At 48.0% G+C, this 22388-nt stretch overlaps 1 protein-coding gene across 1 annotated transcript in view; it reads right to left on the minus strand.

The window, feature by feature from the left end:
* SRRM4 (serine/arginine repetitive matrix 4) overlaps positions 1-20771 on the minus strand; it is a 154131-nt gene extending 133360 nt beyond the window's left edge. The window contains exon 1 of the mRNA XM_089775217.1: positions 20160-20771. Within this exon, the coding sequence (XP_089631343.1) occupies positions 20160-20470 (311 nt within the window). The 5' untranslated portion in view covers positions 20471-20771. The remainder of the gene's footprint in view (positions 1-20159) is intronic.
* Between the last annotated feature and the right edge of the window lie 1617 nt (positions 20772-22388).

A 22388-nucleotide genomic window follows, 5' to 3' on the forward strand; every position in this document is an offset into this window, starting at 1 on the left:
CAGAGTCAGGAAGAGTCTGCATTGCCAGGAGGCATGGGGGTGGCAGAGGAGGCTTAGGGGAGAGCAAGAGGGGAAGGAGCAAGTTTTCACTCCCTTCGGATTTTTACGATGTGGTGGAGGTTAATCTCCTCCCCCAATTCTGCTGCATGTACCATCATCGAACCTGCTCACACACACTGGAGTTTTGGGGAGCGGGGGGGAGGGTTCTCATCCTGATCCCCTCTTTCCCTACAAGTTGTTTTGCAACAGACAAGCAATTTGGTTCCTCTCCCTTCTGTGCAGAGCAGCAGCCCTGAGCCAGGGCTGACACACATTCCCGAGATCTCAAGCGATTGCAAATCAAGCAGCCCAAACCACTTTTAATCTGTTCCTGCTCAGGGGTAAAGCAATCAAATCCACCCCCACGCACACTCGCCACCAGAGGATTAAGGGTTAAAATGCAAATCCCAAAGCTTGCCTGGTGTGACCCACTTAAAAGGCCATCTGCCATCCCGGCTATTGAAGAGGGAAGAGGGAGGTTCAGGGGATTGGTTCCCTCCCCCATTTCTAGGTTTTTCCGGTGATGGCTCATTTACCGAGGGGCTGCCTCAAAGTTGTGGTTTCTGTTAGTGTGTTTTGTTTCACTGTCTGTGCTAGTGAGACAGGAACAGCCAGGGACTTGCGCAGAACGTCTGTCAAGTGAGTGTCACTAGAAAAATCCACTTACAGCCTGTTTGGGGGAGCTGCACATAATTTAGGCCCGATGGACACACAAGCCCACCAGTGGTGTTTCTCTAAACTGTGATGGGCTGAGCCAGCTACAAGTGAGGTCCTTGCTTTCCAGCCACGCTTGCTCCAGAGTCAGTCACTTTCCAATTCCAAACTACAAATGAAACCCAGAGAGCACTACTGGACCCATCGAAGATGCATTCTGGTGACATGGGAGCAAGGTTGGGCATTGGGTTAAGATAGGAAAATGCAAGCCACAGACCCATGTTCCGTGCCCAGCTTTCCCGTGCTCCCTGCTGGATGTTGGACTAGTTGCTTCATCTCTGTGCCTCAGAATGATTCTGGACAGAGAGTCGGACTGCAGCAAGCTCACTGCTGGCAGTGTGGACCCGGCTGGTGCACAGGCGCTGCTGCTTAGCATGCTTCAGTGTAGCTGCATTTTAAAAAGGGCGAGATCTAAGCAGACTACTGATCACGTGGCCCCTGCTGATGCCCGCTAACAGAAAGGGCAATCCACTGTTCCCCACCCATGAAACGAGGACACTATTCCCTCCTTTGCCTGGCTTAGCCATTCAAGTTGCCCCACTACATGGCTGTGCAGCATCTAAAGCAGGAGTGCACACTGTTGGTGTAGTATTACAGACGACAATACAGGTGCATGCAGTGTGTTTTCCAAGTGACAGCCTTTCCCCAGGACTCACCGCAAAGATCCTTTTTTTTTTAAATTCAGCTCATATTCAAATCCATCTCTTCCAGCACATGAGGCCAGACTTAGCACTGATGTAAAAAGGGATGGGGGGGCTGGCTCCATTCACTTCCCCCACATTCACCGCTCGGCTTACCAGCTGCTAATTAAATCTACTGTAGTGAAAAATGCAACAGGCAAAACAAATCCAGACTAGTTTCAAACAGCCAGCTAGCAGGGGTGCAACACCCATCCCAGCTCTCAGAGGGCTGTCAAGGGTAGGTTTTTAAGATTGATAATTAATCTTTGAGTTACATTAGCATGGCTCTGCAGTGACTTGTAAGGAAAAAATAAAGGTTAAACATGCCAATAAGGGTGACACACAAGAAAATGCAATAAGTTGCCCAGGAAACATTCAACTAAAGCAGGAGAGTACTGGGCTATTGAATGCGACTCACACTGTCAGGGGACAAACAGCAGCATGGATTTAATACACTCAAGACACTTGGTCCAAAGCTTGTTTAGAAAACTGAAAATAGCTTCTTTGATCTCAGCCCTGTCCCCAATAGAGTTCAGACTTGATTACTATTATATATCTTACAGTAGTGCCTAGGGGCTGCAGCTGAGAGCTGGCTTCCGCTCTGCTAGGCCCTGTGCAACCATTGTAAGCATGTCCCCTAGAGCTTACACATCAAACAGATTAGACAGCTAAAGGGAGAGAGGAGAAACTGAGGAAGGGAAAAGGGGCACGAGTCATCCAAGGTCAATGACAGAGCTGCGAGGGGAACCCAGGTCTTATGAATCCTTGCTCACCGCTCTACCCACTAGACCACACTGCTTCACACAATAGGTAGCTCAATCACAAAGCACTAGCCAAGGCAATCCCAGTGGATGGGCAGACTGTGCTGACGACCCTGTGCAGGTTCAGAACAGCAGCAGGATAATGCTGCGTGATGTCCCAGGCTTGGAATGGCAAAGTGGCTGCTGGCTCCGGAGACAACAGTGCGTGGAAATCTTACGCAGCACAATGCCTGGCACAAGCCCCCTCTAAGTCCATTCCTCATTCAAAGACTGAAACACGCCCAGGGATGAAAGGTTCTTGCAGCGCCCCTCAGGTCATGTCTTTGCATAGATGCTAGGGGCACTGCACCCTTCACTCCCGGCTTGAAATAAGAACAATGGGCCACCTACACGGCTTCCCCCTTTCCTCAGCCCCAATACAAAACTTCTCAGCACTCCTGCCCCTGCAGTCACTGGACTCTGCCCTGTCATCGAGCAATGTGCTAGGCTGAGCTACCCCGCGAGACCCCGAATCCAGGAAGATACCTCTGAGCACTGTTGCCAAAGCGCATAGGGATGGGCAAATGGAGAGTTTCTTTCCTGAAGATTTGAAAGCCCCACGCTTGTTTCAAAAACCCCTGCAGACAGCGGGGCTAAGGGTAGTATTGCATCCACACTGGGAGGAGGCCGGAAACAGGAATATGAACCTGTTCTGTTTCACCATCAGCAATGCTCCTTGCACCCTCCTGCCAACACATCCCCGTCTGAATGCCACAGTGGGGTTCATTTACGTTCAGTTATTCATCAGGGCTGTGGCTCCCACCATGCTGCGGCAAGGCCCTGTTTTGGGAGAGGACTCTTGTGAGCCCTTCCCAGGTAGCTTTATTATAGAAGCACAGGTTTCCCCTCTGGATCTGCCAGGGCTGTGGGGTGTTGAGTACTCTGAGTAACAGCCTCCTCTGGGGAAGACTGTTTGGGTGATGCCAAAGGAAGTGGGTTAAAGAGGAAGAAAAGCCAAGGGGCAGAACAAGCAGGGCTGAGCACTACTAATGGCTGTTAGCCAGGATGGGCAGGGATTGTGTCCCTAGCCTCTGTTTGCCAGAAACTGGGAATGGGTGACCAGGGAAGAATCATTTGATTCCCTGTTATGTTTTCTCCTTCTGGGGCACCTGTCATTGGCCACTGTCGGCAGACAGGACACTGGGCTAGATGGACCTTTGGTCTGACCCAGTGTGGCCGTTCTTAGGTTCGCATGTCCTTCCGTGTATCTCTGCTTTTGAGTTCACGGCCAATTCATCAGCTCAGCCTGGGCTCCCAACTCCAAGACATATTCGGTATGTGCGACTGCTTCCTGAGGCAGCTGGAAAGCTGGGGCTGGGGACGGCAGAGCTGCAAACACCGGCTCACTAATGGAAGGGATGCGCCCCAACATCAGACCACTTCCTTTTCACCTGGGGAAGTAGGACACGCCCACTCTGCTCTCGTGCAGCTGGGGAAATGGACAAAGCGAGACAGGCTTGATAAGTCATGTTCTTACTTCTGCCACGGCTCGCCAAGCTGATGAAATACACTAAGACCGTCTCCTAAGAGCGATCTTAATGGGCCAAATTTATCTCCGGGACAATGCCAAAGAAGTCAATGGAGTTCTAGCTGGGATGCATTTATCTTGCTGTCTCCTAAGTGGTACTGGCCACCTTGTATCTTTCCTCCCTTTCCTATTCTTCCCTTCCTCCCAGGTACAGGAACCCAGGCTGCAACTGCACAGATCTTACCTGCCTTTTATATAAAAACCTATTAGTGGTAGATTTACTAGTCGCAGTTTCTCAACAGTTTCAGCTAAGGATTTCATGTATATTTCATAAGGCCAGGACCTGCTGCAGGGTCTCGGCTGCTTTGGGCAGTCTGGAAAACAGGCTTTCCTAGTTACATGGGCTTAGCTGCACGCCCACGGTTAGACCATTTTGCTGCCCAGACAGTCCTGGTGCTCTGGGCTCTGCATGTTCTGTCCATCCAACAGGAGTGCCCCAGAATCAGGCTCTCCCTGGATGGTAATAATACAGCAATGGATTGTTATGAATGCATTTGCTGAGGTTTAGCACTTACTGGACGCATTATTTGTTGTGCAGGCGTGATGGCTAGAACGTGTCACTCCCACACCTACAGAAATCAACAAGAGCAGGAGTGCAGCTCTGCCATGATCAGAGTGGCCAACTCATAATATTTGGCATTGTTCTTAATGCTCTAGACCATGGAGCCAGGTGATTACGTAAGAATTTTAGCTTCGAGTTTCTAGCGGCAGAACAAAGCTTGAACATGTGACACAAGAATTTAGAAACCAGGAGGCAAGGAAAATACCCCAATTTTAAAAAAATCTTGATTTTTTAAGGCCAATCTCATGATTGGCACACACACTGGTTCATGGGTGCCCTAATCTCAGCCGGGGCTTTTAGACTCCACCAACGTATTCCCCACCCCTTATGTTCAAAAATTGCAAGGTAGGGCCCCTCCAAAAGCCATGGAATTAACATACATTTTATGCTGATTTCATTTGCCTTCCAGTGTCTGGTTTCAGGATTCCCTGGTTTGAATTTTCAAACTTTTCTCCGCAACCTTGAAGACTAGAAGCTCTATTGCTTGAAAAAATGTCTAGAGCCACGATTCTTTGGTAATCCCTGGACTCCAGAATCTGAGGAGGGTACTAAAATGCAGGGTACCACAAGACTCAAATTGCAGGAGCAATCAACCTCGCTACCAAACACACAACAGATTAATAATAGGAACAATAGGCTCTCAAGACAGAGTGGAGTTAAAAGAGAAAAGCACTGCGAAGGGTTCTCCTAAATTTACAAACACAGTGTGGCTGCATCTAGATTGGCATGATTTTCCAGTTAAAGGTTTTCCGTTAAAAGCATTTTCGGAACAGAGTGTCTAGATTGGCACGGATGCTTTTCCGCAAAAGCCAGGTATCGCATGGGAGATGGCAAATGGGGGTGGACAATCATCAGCCAAGAGGATCAGCTTTTAGAAAATGGAACCCTGGCCTGCCACAGCCTATAAAGACAGTGAGGATGTTTCATGGACTCCAGGGAAGCAGGGATTGGGGGCTGGATTCTCACACTTAGCAGGTACATCTGGGGACAAACCAGTGAAAGGGAACTTGGCCCTATGGCTAGAGTGAAGAGCACTAATATCAATGCTATTCATCCAGGCTGTTGGCGGGTGATGGATTCTTTTCTCAGCTCCACTCAGGGAGCAACCATGGAAAAACAAGGACTGTACCACATCCTAATGGCCAGGCTCCCCCATCTTTAGCATCCGATTCTACAGACCAGGCAGGAGGGAGGGAAAAGGTAATCTAGATGTCGGGGAATGGCAGGTTCACAGCACTGAATCCAATGCCTTTAAAGCTCTGGGGGCTGAGAAGACCCGCTCTAGGCTCGTCAGCCCCTGAGGCTGGATCTAAGTGCTACATCAACCTTGCACAGGTCCTGTTCCCAGGGGTGATTTTCACCCGGGTGTACATAAAAAGCTCCATGTGCAACCCCATCTTCTCCAGAAAGATGCTTCTAATCCAAGGGAAAATGGCATCCCTTTACTAGGGCTGAAATAACAAGAAATGGGAGTCTCTTCGTTTCTGCTTTGCTTTTTCCCAAGGCAGTCCCTTGGTACTTATACAGACTGTGCTGGAATACAACATTCGGTGAGCATGAAAGCCCAGCAGCTCCGTGGGCAGAATGTGCCACAGGTGGCAAAGCCTCAAGCTACTAGTAGGTGGTGCCTGTTTTACCCATTGCACATGGGGAGATGTAATAAAATGACACTCTCAGATTGATAGATATTCAATAAATCTCTTATCAATATCTCTGCTTGGGAATAAACTGCTTTCATGACTGAGCCGTAATGCAGACAGGTTAATACTTAATTAGTTCATCGGGCCATTTAACATTTCATGGATATTAGATAACCTATCAACAAGATAAGCAAAGCCAGACCAGCCTGGCTTAAAAAGAAAGTTAAAATCGCTTAACATGACCAAAATAGGGAGGGCAAAGCAGAGGGCGAATCCATCTCAGCCTTAGCAGCCAATAATGGGATCGGAACTGGCACAGAAAATAAGAACTTTCATACCTTTTGTAGTTTTAAAGGCAAGTGGTGACAGTAATGTAATTCCATTACCCAGGGACACCCAAGAGGGTTCTCCGTTTGCTATTGTTCATTTAAAAGAACAAAATCAAAACACAATTACAAGCAGGAGAGCGCGACATATGAATAATCCAGCTGTAATTGCAAAATATATTTCCAAACATTAAATAAACTTTTTTTTTCATCTCTGTGCAAAGCAAAAAAAAAAAAAAAGCTTAACTTTTTATACAGGAAATTAACTCGATGCTGCTGAGTGCTACTAAATTAGAGCTTGAGGGCAGACACTGTGTAATTTATGTGGCTTCAATAAGCACTGTCTATTTACTGATGGTTGCTGGTTAGCTGGTTGCAGCCTACCTGGAAGGGAATAGATGTTGGGAAGTTCTTTTAGCTTCTCATCAGGCAGGATGTGGCAATGAGGAAAGCACCCAACTCTGGACAGCTCCAGCCTGTTTCCCATTGATCATCCAAGCAGCACTTTGCCACAGGGCAAGTGCCAGCTCTCCGGAATGATCATTTATCTGTATTGCCACAGAGCACCTGGGAACTCCAGCCGAGGTTGTCCCCCCCCACGCCAGGCACTGTAGAATTAGAGCAGCTGAAGCAGAGTTAGAATCACAGAACCAAGTCCTGTATTGTTGCGGTCAACACAGAAGCACAACACAGCTTCACTTCACTTCAACTGGAGATGCAGGTGGGCACCCACTGGTGATGCACCACCCCTAATCATGGTACCAAGGAGCAAATCTGACTGTGGCACTAATCCTGTCAAAACTTGCTTCGATGGAGTCCTGTGTTTATTGTGCTTTGCTTGTTCCGGATCAAATTGGCTCAGCTTCTAAGTGAAAGACACGTCTCATAGCCAGTTCCTCCTACTCAGTCTAGGCTCAGAATCAAGTCTTTCCATCAGCAAGCAAACCAGGTCTGCAGATACACCCAAACAACCCGACTGCTTCCAGCTTCTTCTCTCAGCAATACCTGTGCTAACCCTCTGGGCTACATCAGTGAAACACTAGGCCTGCTTCGACCATGCATCCCACAGGAATTTCATGGCTGCAGTTATGTGAACAGGCACAGGTTCCTGCACATGGCGTCATGGCTTTTGCTGCTCTGTTTTCCACATCACTGTATGTCTTTGGGAGATTATCCTTTCCACATGTGGCTGCCTTTCACTTTTGTGAGTGAGTGTGCATGTGTGTGTGAGTGTGCGCGCGCGCGTATGCCACACATGTAAAATGAATAAACTCTACCAGTTAAATAATCATTGCCCAATCCAGACAACTGGGGCAGAAGGGATTAAGTTTCCAATGCAGCACAAATTGCTCGGACCAGCTGAGTGGCACTGTTAAGAGAAGCAACTCAAATCACAGCAGCTGTGCCACACTGGACAAGCTGGATCAGGGATTGGCAAATAGCGGCCCACCGGCCAGTTCTGGTTCCCCACGGTTATCCCCTGGTGGGCTACTGCTGCTATATTTACCTGCACCTCTGCAGGGACAGGCAATTGCAGCTCTCATTGGCTGATGACCACCATTCTCGGCCAATGGGAGCTGTGGGAAGCAGTGTCCCTGTCCACGCCACTTCTCACCACTCCCATTGGCTGGGAACAGCAATCTGCATCCAATGGGAGCAGCAATTGCCTAGACTCGCAGAGGCACAGGTAAATATAGTGGTGGGGGCCCATCCGGAGCTAACCTTGGTGAACTGTTGCTGTTTTGTTGTCCTTCTCTGGGCTAGGTGATATAGAGGTCCTGTCTGGCCTAAAAAATACCAAATTGTGGAGCTCACTGGTCCCCCGGTTTTTGCAAAAAGGCATCTCTTCCCTCCTGATTCGTTCCAAGGGACAAGACATCGTCCTAGAGATGCAGGGTCTGCAGGTAGCTTGGACCATGTTACTGGTCATGACTCTTCACTGCTTGACAGCTAGCCCCATTTCCCACCCACCAGCATGATTCCATTTTAACAAAAACCAACCATGGCAGGGCAATGTTTCCCTGAGATCTGCAAGTGGAAGGGAACCCCTGTGCATAGATCTCCCCATTCCTGATCATCTATCCTTACCCCCCGATCACACAAAGAACCTACTGTATGCCCAGTGAGCCCCATTTGGGGTGGGGTTGGGAACTCCCTCCATACTTAGGAAAGCTCTCCTTGATGCAGGAGTCCCCCCTCCTCCAAGCAGTGTAGCCAGAAGGGGAGGGACAAAGGACAACCTCTGGTTCATTAGCCACCAGAGAGGAATCCTTGCCTTCCACCACAAGGGTGTGCATGGTGAGGACCTCCCTCACGCTCAGCCGTGGGGTCATCTGAGAGAGAGCTGAGGTAGACCTGTCTTTGCTTCCCCTTGAGAATGTGTCTCTCCCCCAGCTCTGCGCCTGAGTCCACCTCTGCTAGCATGGGGGAGACAAGGAAAAGATCAAAGCTCATGGCCATTTAGGAGCCCAGGGTATCCAGGGAGGGGCACAATTCAAGGGATGAGCATTTCCCTCCCCTGAAATCTTATATGGGGGACAGCGTTCCCTTTCCATTGGGAAGGCAGCTGAACAAGGCAGCATGTTTCCTTGCATTTTTAAACAATACAAGTAAGCATACCACAAAGGCCAGTAAGCCCCAGCCCCCCCTGTCCTTCGTGTCTCAGGCTGTGTCGGCACAGGGTAGCCACAGGCATGACTGCAGCGCATGTGCACACCTCCTAGCTAGCTTTGCGTTAGCTAGCACAGATCCTGATTGCAGTGAAACTGAGCAGCCCAGCTCGCCACTCACATCCATACCCAGGTTAGCCAATCCACGCTGCCACGACTTCACGGTGGCTGTTATTCGAACTGGCCAAGTCAAAACTCACTCAGGCACGTTGACACATGCGGCCGACATGCCTCTGGCTGTGGCGTAGACGTGCGCTAAGATTTCCACACCAGGTGCACTTGCAAGTGGCGTGTCCATGGATTGGCTCTCCCTTGCTATGCAGGTCTCGGCACCGTACAGAGCTCTGTCACGTTCCAGGGAAGGTTAATTGGAAAAGTCCCTTTTCTGGATTGTCTTATTTGTTCTTTAACACTCCAGGCTGATCAATAATCCATTGCTTTAAGGAAGAACTCCCTGCATCCCAGAGTCATTCACTGCTCAGCAGGGCTGGCTCCAGCCTGCTTAACACATGAAGAGCAAGTGACCCTCACTGATGGTCAAACTATTCCACTTTCAGTTTAGAAAAGAGGAGACTGAGGGGGGATATGATAGAGGTCTATAAAATCATGAGTGGTGTGGAGAGAGCCGATAAAGAAAAGTTATTTATTAGTTCCCTAAATAGAAGAACTAGAGGACAGCAAATGAAATTAATGGGTAGCAGGTTTAAAACTAAAAAAAGAAAGTTCTTCTTCACACAGCATGTAGTCAACCTGTGGAACTCCTTGCCAGAGGAGGCTGTGAAAGCTAGGACTATAATAGAGTTTAAAGAGAAGCTAGATAATTTCATGGAGGTTAGGTCTATAAAAGGCTATTAGCCAGGGGATAAAATGGTGTCCTTGGCCTCTGTTTGTCAGAGGCTGGAGAGAGATGGCAGGAGACAAATCGCTTGATCATTGTCTTCGGTCCACCCTCTCTGGGGCACCTGGTGCTGGCCACTGTCGGCAGACAGGATACTGGGCTAGATGGACCTTTGGTCTGACCCAGTACGGCCGTTCTTATGTTCTTATGTTATGTAACTTCATAGAGGTCTCTGAACTCCCACCCCGCTCCCCAGCAGTGGCAGTGAGTGAGGGATGGGGGTGAATTCCTTTTGTTCCCAACTGATGCAGAAGCTTTACTAGAGAGCAGGATCCCCACCCCTCACTGCTTGAGTGGATTCCAGACCCTAAGGGCTTGATATTGGGGGTCAGCCGGCTTGGCGTTGGTATAGGACAGGCTTGGCATTGTGCTGCTTTTGTGGCCCATGTTGCCAGAGAACAGGCAGAGGGGGCATGCTTACTGGGAGGGGCCAGGTAGGGACTAGAGCTGCCTAAGGGAGGGCAATTCTGTTTCAGGGCAACTCTCAAGGTTTTGAACGGTGTTTTAATTTGACGCTAGAGAAATACAGTCTGCTTATAGCTTGGTGGCCAGGGCACAGGCCTGGCCTCTGAGATGCCCAGAGTCAAGGCCCTGCTCAGCCTGGCTCAAAACAGGGATTTGAACCTGGGTCTTGCATGAGCCTCCCTGCATGGACAGGCACGCCGGGGGCTCGTGCTGTCGCTGTAGCACACCGAAATGGCAGCTTGCGCTGGAGCGTGCACAGAGTTACTGTTTCTGTGAGCTGCCTCCACAGCTGGGCTCGGGCTGGGAAGAAAAGTGTGCGGGTCTTGCTTAGGATTCTCGCTGGGGCAGATCTATCCCTGCATCGCAGGCTGGTGCCCTCGCTGGCTGGCTACCTCCCTGGCTCCTGACATATTTCTCACTGAAGCCAAGGCAGCACCTCAAACTGCTCTGGCTAAGTTGAAAGAGCATATTGTGTTTCAGCTAGTTGTTGGACTGGCTCTGGCCGAGCTCTCCTACGCCACGCTGTTTGAGGGCTAGTTCCTGTAGCTTTCACAGCTGCTAGAAGCTGGTTTATGTTACAGGCATCAGTTTGCTCTAACTAGGCAAGCTACCACGCAGAGCAGCCACATATAGTCCACCTTCTTCATTCCATTCTATTGGCACACAGTGGCCTGACACTGGCCAGGGGGACAGAATTTCTCCCAATCAATTCAGAAGTTAGACAAGAGTTTCTGATCTGTGTGATACTACAGGGTTCAATTGTATCTGTCACTGAAAAGCCTAAGAAATCAACTACAGGGTTAAGTTCTGCAAAATGGTGAGAGGAACAGCTGTTAAGTGGGGGGCTAAATAGAAATCCAGGCAGGTTAATTTTTTAATTTTAGCCAGCTGGGCTCTGATACTCTCCTCTCTGCTACTGGCTCAGTTTCTGCCTTCTCTCCAAGATAAGGCTAATGAGGCTTCCTTCAACTGGCCATAGCTCTTGGTGAGGGAAAGGCTAGTTCAATGTGGTTTGTCAAAACAGAGAGGAAACATTTGGAAAAAAAAAAACCCACCCCATAAAACAGAGATCTGGCTGCAGAGATGTTTCTAGAAGGAAATATCCGAAACCTTAGAGCAACTTTCCTTCTAGGATGGAGAGCAGACACATCTAGCTGACATGGACAGAGCTAATGAATAAGTTCGGAAGCACATTAACCCCAGGCTCACCCTGTCAGCATCGCAGCGCGACAGTAACATAGCGACAACCCTTCCACTTCTTTCTTGCTGTAGAGCACTGGGGCATAGCGGATGCTGTTGATCAGCCAGGCAGAGTTCACAGGAAGTCTGCCTAACACTGGCCAACATTTTAGATGTATGGTCTCTTGGACCATCTACTACATTAGAGAGGCCCGGGGCTCACAGCACACAGGCCCTAGATATAGGACGTTTTGCTCACACTCAGAAAGAACCAGCATGAAATGCTTATGAGAACAACATTCTGCAACTAGAGACCTGTGATCGTCTCTCCTTCTTGAATAGTTCTGAGTACCAAATTCTGCCCTCATTTACATCCTGCAACTTTCTGACTAACCCGAACGCAAGAGTCTACATTCCTTATTTATATCCTGGTAGCAACTAGAGGCTTCAGCTGCAACTGAGCATCCCCAGTGCTATGGATTGCACTGACACAGTAAGAGACTGTCCCTGCCCCCTGAAGAGTTTACTATCTAAACAGACAGTAGAAGGGGTGGAGAGAAACATACGCTTTCTCCATTTGACAACTGGGGAACTAAGGCACAGAGAGATTAAGTTACCCTGCCCAAAGTCACACATAGCCTGGGGCAGAGCAGAGAACAGAATCCTAGTCCAGCACCTTAACCAGAAGGCCACCTCTGATGGAGGATGAGTGAAGGCAAGATTTGGTTCTGTGTGGGGCACAACGCAGCACCGAGTGAATAGAGCCTGAGCTGCAGCTAGAGACGTGGAGGGTGGTTTGGTTGGATGGAAGCAGCTGAAATACGTTACCGGGTACAATACGAACCTAACACCTGCGGCAGGGCATTTCTGTGCAGATGGACAGGCCACAGGGAGTATCATATTGCCTGTGCAGGGTATTGCTCTTCTGCAGCACATGATGTGGGAAAACAAAAGGAGCACAGCTCTGCCTTTACATGGAGATATTCCCGCTCAGGAAGAAAGCAGCTAAGCAGAGACCCAGTTCTGGGGGGTCAGCAAAGAGATGACTAGGAGATAGTATTTTCTAAGCATGCCTAATTATGGCCCCTTGCACACTTCCCTTTTTGCAAGAGAGCCACAAAAGTGGAGTTGATCAGAACACTTTTCCTGTTACATTAAAAGCCTTCTACACCTAAGCACAGATGGTTCCCACCCTCCCACTGGAGTGTTTATTGTCTTGTAAAATGAAAGAACACTTGCATTTGCTAACTTTTAATGAAGCCTGAAAATGATCACATCCTGTGTTTCTCCGCATAGCCGTCAAACTAGACATAAAGCTTTTGCAAATCAAGCACCCAGGAAACGTTTTGTCCATAGTTTCTGAATATTTGTTTTGAATAGTCCCTCGTCAATATGAATTACTTAATCGCCATTCTGGAAGCCTGGTATTGTTCCTGCTCCTTGGGCTTGCTTTGTTTCTATGACATCTTAATTCTGAGTTTTATTTCATCTGCGATTGTGACATATCTAAAATGCAAGTATCTTTCAGCGCAATTCACAAGAAAGAGTGCAGCATTTATAGACAGCTCTGGTAGCTACGTGTAAGCAATCTAGCGTGGTGCATGGTGGGGGGGTTGTGGTTTCTCTCATGCATGAAGACAGAAGATGCTCTGAACGCTTTCTGTGGAAACTAGATTTGCTGTTCCTATGTGGAAGAATAAGCAGTGTCTTTTTCAATTTCCTAATCTGATTGATCACAATCAGAGAGATTGTAAATTTCACGCTTGTCCATAACAAAACATGCTCCTGCAGCTGGTCTTCTGACACTTCCCGTTGAACGTCTGCATTAATGTAGATATACATCACAGGCGGCAAGTGCAGGACAGTTTGGGGAGGCTGCTCAAAGAGCAGCAGACCGGCTAGCATCCTGACCTAGGGGGAGGTGCTTTTTCCCCACGAGGGGAATAGAAATAGCTTTTCCCTCCCTTCCCCCATTCCTGAAGCAGAAGGGCTGAGAGAATGCAGATTTGGTGTAGTGCAAACGACATAATATTAGAGAGCAGGACATCCTGCTCATGAATTAAATTATCACTGCACTTAACTTGAACTGTTTGATTCTCTGGGGGAGTTTGTGCTACCAGTTAGATATTGTGGGCCAAATTCTGTGCTCGGTTGGACCGGTGTAGATCCAGAACAACTACTGAAGCCAGTGGTATGACTCATCTCGGGGATCATCCTCTTTTCTACTAATGGAACTTTGCTGATTTTAGTGGATTCGCTTTCCTGTAAAGCTGAAGGAACAGCTGCGAATCAAGCCCAGTGGATTCACACGGGTGTGGCTGTGAGCAGAATCTGCCCCAGAGAAACGCTGTGGCAGACTCTGGAAAACCAACAGCATTGAGCAGCTGTTGCAAATGGGTAGAAGCTCCTTTGGCTTCCACCACGGCATGCTGATTTCCAGCAGATAAAGTTATATCTGGCCCCATACCTAGCATTTTAGGGGCTGATCCTGGGAGTTGCCACATGAACCACAATGATTGTGGAGGGAATGGAGGGTGCCTGACCTCTTGCAAGATCAGCCCTCCTGCCCCATAGCGTTAGCATCAGAAAGTAATCCTACCCCAGCATGATCTATACTTAGCCAAAGCTCAAAGTGGATTGTCATTCGCTTTGGTCTTGCATGTGACAGAAGAGACTGTTGGTTTTCTACCTCTGCTAATATCCCATTATTTACAGAAGTAAAAGGGCAACACCTCAAAAGAGACACACACTAGTTACTCCCTTGAATTATTAACTGTGTTTTTGGGTGAGGCTTCCCATCATACAACATACTGGGTAGGTGGGTCCGAAGAAATACAATCTACTTGCATGACTATTTGATTAAAACATTTCAAACAATACAGGGACATTAGTAAGTGTTCTGATTGTTTCTGACAATTTTGACATGAGAAAGGAAGCACCATCTAGTGCCTGAAGCACAAAACTGGGGGCCAGGACAATTAAGAACTCTCCTCCTCTTTGCAACTGACTCATTGTCTGACCTTCGGATAGTCATTTCACCTTGTGAGAAAACTGAATCTCCCTATAAATTTGGGGCCATTTAAATACTAATCCTACTCAGAGGTGCTACAAAGTTAATCTTGGTTTCTAACCCAGCTCTTTCATGGATGTGCTGTGATATGTTGGAAGAGGCAAGTTAGCTCTCTGCCTCAGTTTCCCCTTCTGGAAAACAGGGCTAATAATATGCTTCAAGGATTCGTCTCAGCTTTTTAAGATATTTGGATGCAAAGTGCTCTAGAGTGTCCATTTCTTTCCATTGACTCCATGTTTGAAGGGGATATGAATAAACCATGTCTAACACAATTGCACCAATTCCTTCATGGGGCAGAGCCATTCCTTACACAACATGTGTGATGGCCCTACAGTGGTAGCCACAGGCTGTCAGAAGAACACACATCCTTTGAGTTACTAACAGCTATTTTGATATTAAGTCACTCTTCTTGGTTGAACCAAATGGGCAGAAAACCATTCACATGTTCTAGCTATAGAAGGGTTGTAACTTGCTTCTTAGATATCATAATTCTGCCAGATACATTTAAACTACTTTGTCTTCTTCCTTTTCAAGTGGCAGAAAAGCTAAATGCTCAGAACCCACAACACAAGGAAGAGAAAGGGATGGAGAATAAGACAGAGAATATCTTATTGCCTCTATATAAATCCATGGTATGCACATATCTTGAATACTGTGTACAGATGTGTTCATCTCATCTCAGAAAAGATATATTGGCATTGGAAAAGGTTCAGAAAAGGGCAACAAAAATGATTAGGGGTTTGGAACGGGTGCCATATGAAGAGAGATTTAAAAGACTGGGACTTTTCAGCTTAGAAAAGAGGAGACTAAGGAGGCATATATAGAGGTCTATAAAATCATGACAGATGTGGAGAAAGTATATAAGGAAAAGTTTTTTACTTGTTCCCATAACATAAGAACTAGGGGTCACCAAATAAAATTAATAGGTAGCAGGTTTAAAAAAAAGGAAGTTTTTATTTGGGCAGTGCACTGTCAACCTGTGGAACTCCTTGTGAGAGGATATTGTGAAGACCAGGACTTTAAAAGGGCTAAAAAAAGAACTAGATAAATTCATGGAGGTTAGGTCCATCAACACTTATTAGCCAGAATAGGTAGGAATGGTGTCCCTAGCCTCTGTTTGAGGGGCTAGAAATGGATGACAGGAGAGGGATCACTTAATAATTACCTGTTTTTATTCACTCCCTCTGGGGTGTCTTGCAGTGACCACTGCTGGAAGATAAGATACTGAGATAGATGGACCTTTGGTCTGACCCAGTGTGGCCATTCTTGTGTCCTAAAGCCACTGGATGCATTTTACCACCAATATCTGTGTTTGTAATTTACTGATAGCTACCACCTAGTAATCTAAGTCTTTGAAATTTAGGAGGAAAATAGGTATCTGCATGCTTGTTTTCTTAGCACCTAACAACTGGCATAATCACTGGGATCTCCTTACAACACTGCACAAGCATCTGAATGAGGAACAAACACTTTATACAAACCCTTCTGGACTATTCATGCCTGATTCTTCCAGAATACCACTCCTAGACTACCACTTGGAGGCCATGGGAGCTGCAAGAAATCAGCCAAGTGTACATGGAAAAATCTATTGCTATGTTACTACACTGACATTTATTTTTTGCCTGTAAATGTTGTGTGTGGGACAGTCGGCAGCGTCTATGCAAGGTGCTTGAGTTTATCTGCTGTGCCCCAGAGGCATCCCTCAGGGTGTGCTGGAGAGAAAAATGTTTTGTAAATCGGGGAGCAGCCCTCATGGCAACAAATCAATGACTGATCTGTGCAGCTGGCAGCTCTCCTCCTACACTGACTGGCACTGTTCAAATCCTAATAGATCCCAGGTAGCTTGGGTGCACCAGGGAAGTATGAGTGTGAAGTCACATCCTCCATAAGCTGGCCAGAATCCCTGGGGAGATCCTGCCTGCATCCTCCTTGAGGACTACTTGTCAGACAGAAGTTGGGGAGGGTAATGGCAATGGATCCTTCATCACTCCCTCATCCCTCCATGACAGGTGCAGATAGGGCAATATGCTCTTCCTTCTTCACGGAGGCCAGCATGCACTGCTACAGGAAAACATCGGCAAAGCGAGTAGTGTAGCCGTAGCCGGGCTGTCGGCACTAGAATTCTTTCTGGGGACGTACTGCTGGATACCCTTGTACCCTGCTAGCCTATCAATGGGCACCTAAGACAGGAGCCAGTATTAAACATGGAAAGGCATGCAAGTCCAGTCCCATGGTTTGGGTTTCAGCATATTAGCAAAACTCCGGAAAGAGGATAGTTGCTGGCACACAAGACTAGAACCTGGATCTGATCCTTTGCTGCTCTGCACCAGCATCTATGCCTGTGCAAAACATTGCCATTTAGATGGGGTAGCAACTTGCCCCCACTTGGCATAAGAGCATATGATTACATAAGCTACAGGGCAGTATTGAATCAGGTCCTATCTCATCTTTTTTCAGGGGCTCTATTGGAAAATGTAAAGTGACTGATTCTTTGTGAATGTAACCAACAAGATAGCTTTTTATAGGAGCCCAGCTGCAATAATGCTGCATTACCACTTAACACATGAAATTGTCTATATTTAGACTCCCATTTCAGAGTCCACCTATTCACAGTGAACCAGTTCATTGCTGTGAATGGGGAGCAGAGCTAAGCCTCAACTGGATTCTTCCTAGGTGCTCTTCTGAATTTACAAGAAAAAAAAATATTTACCTGCCTTTGCACTGACTTGGCAGTAAGGTCAGAGATGGGCAAGCTCAGTAGGCCATCATTCTATGGGTTCTAGTTTCTAGAGTTAAAATGATAGCAATGCAGATTGGATCAGTGGGAATTCTGAGGGTTCTAAGAGAATGTTCTATGGATTGTTGGGGTACTGGTTCTGGAGCAAAGTTGCCAGTGCTGGTTCTAAAGCACAATTATTCTCTAGAGTGGGTATGGAGTTCAAGAAAGAAAGAAAGAAAGAAAGAAAGAAAGAAAGAAAGAAAGAAAGAAAGAAAGAAAGAAAGAAAGAAAGAAAGAAAGAAAGAAAGAAAGAAAGAAAGAAAGAAAGAAAGAAAGAAAGAAAGAAAGAAAGAAAGAAAGAAAGAAAGAAAGAAAGAAAGAAAGGGTCCTCTGCATGCTAAAAAGAACTGAAATAGCAGGGACATGAAACTCCTTTTTAAATATCTAAAGCCAAATCTTTAGCAGATGTAAGCCAGCACAGATCTGTTAACTTCAGTTGAATTGCAATGATCTGTATTAATTGAGGATCTGACTTCTAGATTGTCAAGGTGGGAAGAGGTTAAAAAAAAGAAAACCTAACTCTATGCCAAAGGTTTTAAAATTGCTTATAGGACAGACTGAATAGCTGTAGGCACAACAATGAAGAGAGAGGTTCTGGGGTAAGCTGCTGTAAAATTCCAGGATAGTATACAATCCAATCATTTTCTTCTGTTAAGAACTGAACGCAACTCGCAGTATTCCTCAGTCATCAAAGGATGAAATTAATGGCAGCAACCCAAGAAAATGAGAAACCCTGACCTTAACACACTATACTATGCTCCTAGTTCAAAGCAAAGAAACATTTTCACTTTTCATGGTTCTTAAAAGTTATTTTATTCAGTCTTTTTATCCTGGTGGCCCTGTATTTTGATTGATTTTTATGAGAAATCCTCTGAGGACTTACGGATAGATACCTACACCAATTATTTGTTTGAATGCTAATATCAATTCAAAAGCACAAAAGACTAAGTAAAGAGCCATCATTTCTCTGTTTTAACCTTCCTAGACACTTCAACTCTTGCCAAGAATAAAGAGGAACAAACATAGATGTCAAGTAAAATATTGGTCTCGCTAATGGTTCTTAGACAGTTATAGACCAGTGTGTTCCATAATTACTAAATACAATATCATCATCAGATGTTTCAAGTATCATCTCTCAGATGTTCTCTATGGTATCAGAGGCAGATAGTAAGATATTGAGCCCTGCCACCTTAAGATTTAGCCCCAGGATGTAGCAAGTCTTAACAATGCTAGCTTCACAGATTTGGGTATTTCTAGGATGCACCTGCCTATTCTCATTAGTAGTCATTCTAAAAAAACCCAAAACAAACAACCCCACCTCCATACAAAAACAAACAAACAAACAACCCCCCCCACCTCCCTGCTACAATTCACTAAGTTATTGATTACAACATTTACAGGGACATTTTAGCATAAACTCAAAATTAGAGCTAAGTCACCTGGTTTGCAAGGAATGGTGTACACAAGTGGTTTTCAACTGAGGGACCATGCATCCAGGGAGCTATGTAGAGATCTTCCAGGGGATACATCAACTCATCTAGATAGTTGGCTAGTTTTAGAACAGGCTACAGAAAATCATCAGTGAAGTCATTAGAAGCTAAAATTCAGGTAATGACTTGTTTATACTGCTCTATACACAGAAATGTAAGCACAATAATTTCAGTTGATTTATTTTACAATTACATGGTATAAAAAAGAAAAGCAAGTTTTCAGGAACAGTGTGCCATGACACTGTTGTAATCTTATGTCTGATTTCATACGCCGGTACTTTTTAAGTGAGGGGAAACTTGGGGGGAGCAGAGGAAAACCAGACTCCCAGAAAGGGGTTCAGTTATCTGGAAAGATTGAGAACCACTGGGACACAAGAAATGTAGAGGTTTCTCCCTCTCCCCCAACAAATAGGCTATGCAAACATATTCCTGCTTCACGGGGACCACTACTCTGAATATTTGCTGGTGGTACTAGGGTACTGGTCAGCTGGGTCACATGTTATTACTGAAGTTTACTTATGGGATGCCTCCTAAAAGCACAAGGTAAGGGCTCTAGGCTATTCCCCACGGGAATATGGATTTGCAAGGAACGTGTGTGATGCGTTGGCATTCTGTGCACATTTCCCTGAACAGTTGTGCTTGCTTGTGTACTTGCCCTGAGAAGAAAGGTGTGCCCAAAAGGAGATTACTGGGTACATCACCAGTTCTGCAGCATTCACCCAGCAGTGTTTCTCCTTGGAAATCAAAGCTGCTAGGCTCTTTGCGGGAGCTTGGAGCAGTTCTGGAAGGGCTAAGGATGTGCAGGCTTTGTAGAGATTCCTACACTAAGCTCCAAAGATCCCAAGTTCAAATCCACCCAGTGGCCGCTATACATAGCCAGGAAATATCAGGGCAGGGCTTTGTTCAGAGTTAATCTTGAAATGATCAGACTTTGACCCTGTCAGTGAGTGCTACTACATTGTACCTGGTCCGTCTTTCCTGGTTCCCTCTCCTTTCTGCCCTCAGTTCAGCGCCTGGATGTTATTTCTCCCGGGACCTTTCTTTCAAGCCACGGCTGTGACTAGCCCCTTCCAACTATAGGACTCCCTGCGGCCGCTAACCAACTCCCCTGCAGGCGGACCGTGACCTAGAAACAGGCCCCTGCGGACCCCGCAGCAGGAGGGAGATGCTGGCTTAGTTTCCATGCCTGGCTGCCCTTGGAGCCCGGCTAGGGAACCCGAGCGCTCGCGGGCACCCGCGCGCGGAGTCTAGGAAAAGTTTCCTACAGAGCGGTGACCTGCGTCCTAGCGGCTCAGGCGCAGGGCGCGGCGGAGCCCTTACCTCGGCGGCGGCTTGCGGGCGGTGATGCTGGCCACGATGATGCTCTCGGGTCTCGGCGTGGCCACGGCTTTGAAGGTGCCTCGCCAGAACTTCTCGAAGAGCTGCTTCTCGCCCTGCTGCACGCTGGCCATGCCCGGGGCCGGCCCGCCCGCCGCGGGGAGCTCTCCGCGGTGCTGAAACCCCCGCCCGGCCTCCAGCCGCCCTGCGCTCGCTCGGGGCGCCTCGGAGCCCGGCGGCGCCGGCGCGCAAGGGGGAGGGAGCGGGAGAGGAGTGTGTCTGCGAGCCCGAGCCAGGCTCCTGTTTTGTCTCATTCACAACGTGACGTTGGAAGAGGGGCTGGCCATCCCCCCCGCCTTCCCCGGCTGCATCTGCATCACAAAAGGCGGCAGGGCGCGGGGAGGAGGCCGCGTGTGCCGGCTGCCACCGTGGCCCAGCGCTGGCTTCGCCGCGCCCGGGGCGAGATCAAAGCCCCTACCCCCACAGCCCCGGGCAGCTGCCAAGCCTCACACGCGTTCGCCAGCCCCAGGGACACGGCGCCTCGGAGGGGAACTCATGCGAGCGCGGCCCGGGCTAGAGGCGGTGTGCAGCCCTTCCCCACACTGCGCCCCGCTTGCAGGGCCGGCCAGGAGACCTGGCAGGAGAAGGCTTCGCCACCTGCTCTGCCTGACATTGCCCCCAGCCCTCAGGACACTGCCCTGACGTCCGCCCAGCCGACAGTGCCAAGCACCCCGCTCTGGGCCCCACGAGGCTGCCCGGCAGGCCAAGAAAGTCCAGCCCCCGGCTGTCCGAGAAGCCCAAGGCAGGGGGCGGTAGAGGCGGGGATTTGGGTGGGAAAGAAGAGCTGCTCAGAAATGGAGAGGCTGGTTCCAGCGGGGAGTTCAGGCAGAAAATGGGTAGATGGCTCCGGGCATAACAAGGGATGGGGCAGAAATCTTGCTGGTCTCTGGAGGGGCCGACAGCTGCTGCATTAGCTAGCAGCCAGGAGGAGGGGATTATCCTTGCCCAAACCTTCCCGGGGAGCCCTTGGTGGTCAGCTCTGCTTTTCTCCTGGGGAGAGTGTGTGACCCTCTTGAACTCAGGGCCACAGTTCGTGTGTGGTGTGAATTCCTGTCATCTTAATTATTCCAACTTCCTCCTCCTCCTCCAATTCAGAATGCCCATACTGGTCATGTGAATTCTCCTTCTGAACCTCCCCACCTGCCATCTAAATACCTGCCAGACCTCTCTTGGCCCACTCATGCTTCTGTCCACATCTTTGCTTCCCTTCTTCCAGCACCTCCAGCCTGATGCTCCCCATGGGGGTTGTGCTGATATCCCAGCCTTTGTGCCAACACCTATGCGACACCACCAGCCCCATCCAGCTATTCAAACAACTTCTGCACACTATGAATCCAGCTCACAAGGCCTGCTCCTCTCTCTCCTCTGCCCTTTAACCATGCTCTCCACCCCACAGACTGTAAACTCTTCAGGGCGGGGGACTTGCTTTTGCTCTAGTGGAGCACATCTTGGCTGCTGCCCAGCAGCTGCAGTTCTACATGAACAGAATAAAGCCTCAGAGCCAATCAGTCCCATGGGGCAAGCAGAGCCATCTGCCCTTGAAAGCAGCGACAGCCCTGTGAGGTCATCAAGTGACCCTATCTGGCTGATGCAGAGAGTAGGCTTGGCAGTGGGCAGGTCCCAGCTCTCAGGGGAGTGGCTGAGAAAGAAGGGTTCAGACTGTAGAATCTACCTGGAAAACAAGAAATCCCAGAGACCTGTCCCATCAGGTTTTCTTCACCTGCAAACTGCTACTGAACAACCCTTAGGAAAGGGTTGCTGTAAACATCATGCTGGATAGTCAGTGCACTCCTTGAGGAAGAGTGACCTGACAGTAGTGCTCTATCCAGGTCTGCAGGAGCCCCTCGCCTTCTGATCTTAAAGAGGAGTTTCCTACCTGATAGTCCATGACAGCAGTACAGGGCCTCAGTTTGTGGCAAGGCTGTAGGTTTGCATTGTATGTGGCTACAAGGAAAGCTCTCCTCTCCATTAAAGGTCAGTGGAGCCACACCAGTTTACACTAGCTGAGAGACTGGCAGGGAAAAGTTCCAGTGTACAAGTGGATCACTGAGCTTTTAGAACATCATCAGCTTGATTTACCAGTCCCTATTGGATAGATTTGGAGCCAGAATAATCCAGACATCATGGAGGCAAAAATAGCAAAGGCTGCTTACAAACAATGGCACTTCCATT

This window comes from Pelodiscus sinensis, chromosome Z, assembly GCF_052426305.1.
Source record: "Pelodiscus sinensis isolate ZL-2025 chromosome Z, ASM5242630v1, whole genome shotgun sequence".
In the NCBI taxonomy this organism is placed as follows: domain Eukaryota; kingdom Metazoa; phylum Chordata; order Testudines; family Trionychidae; genus Pelodiscus; species Pelodiscus sinensis.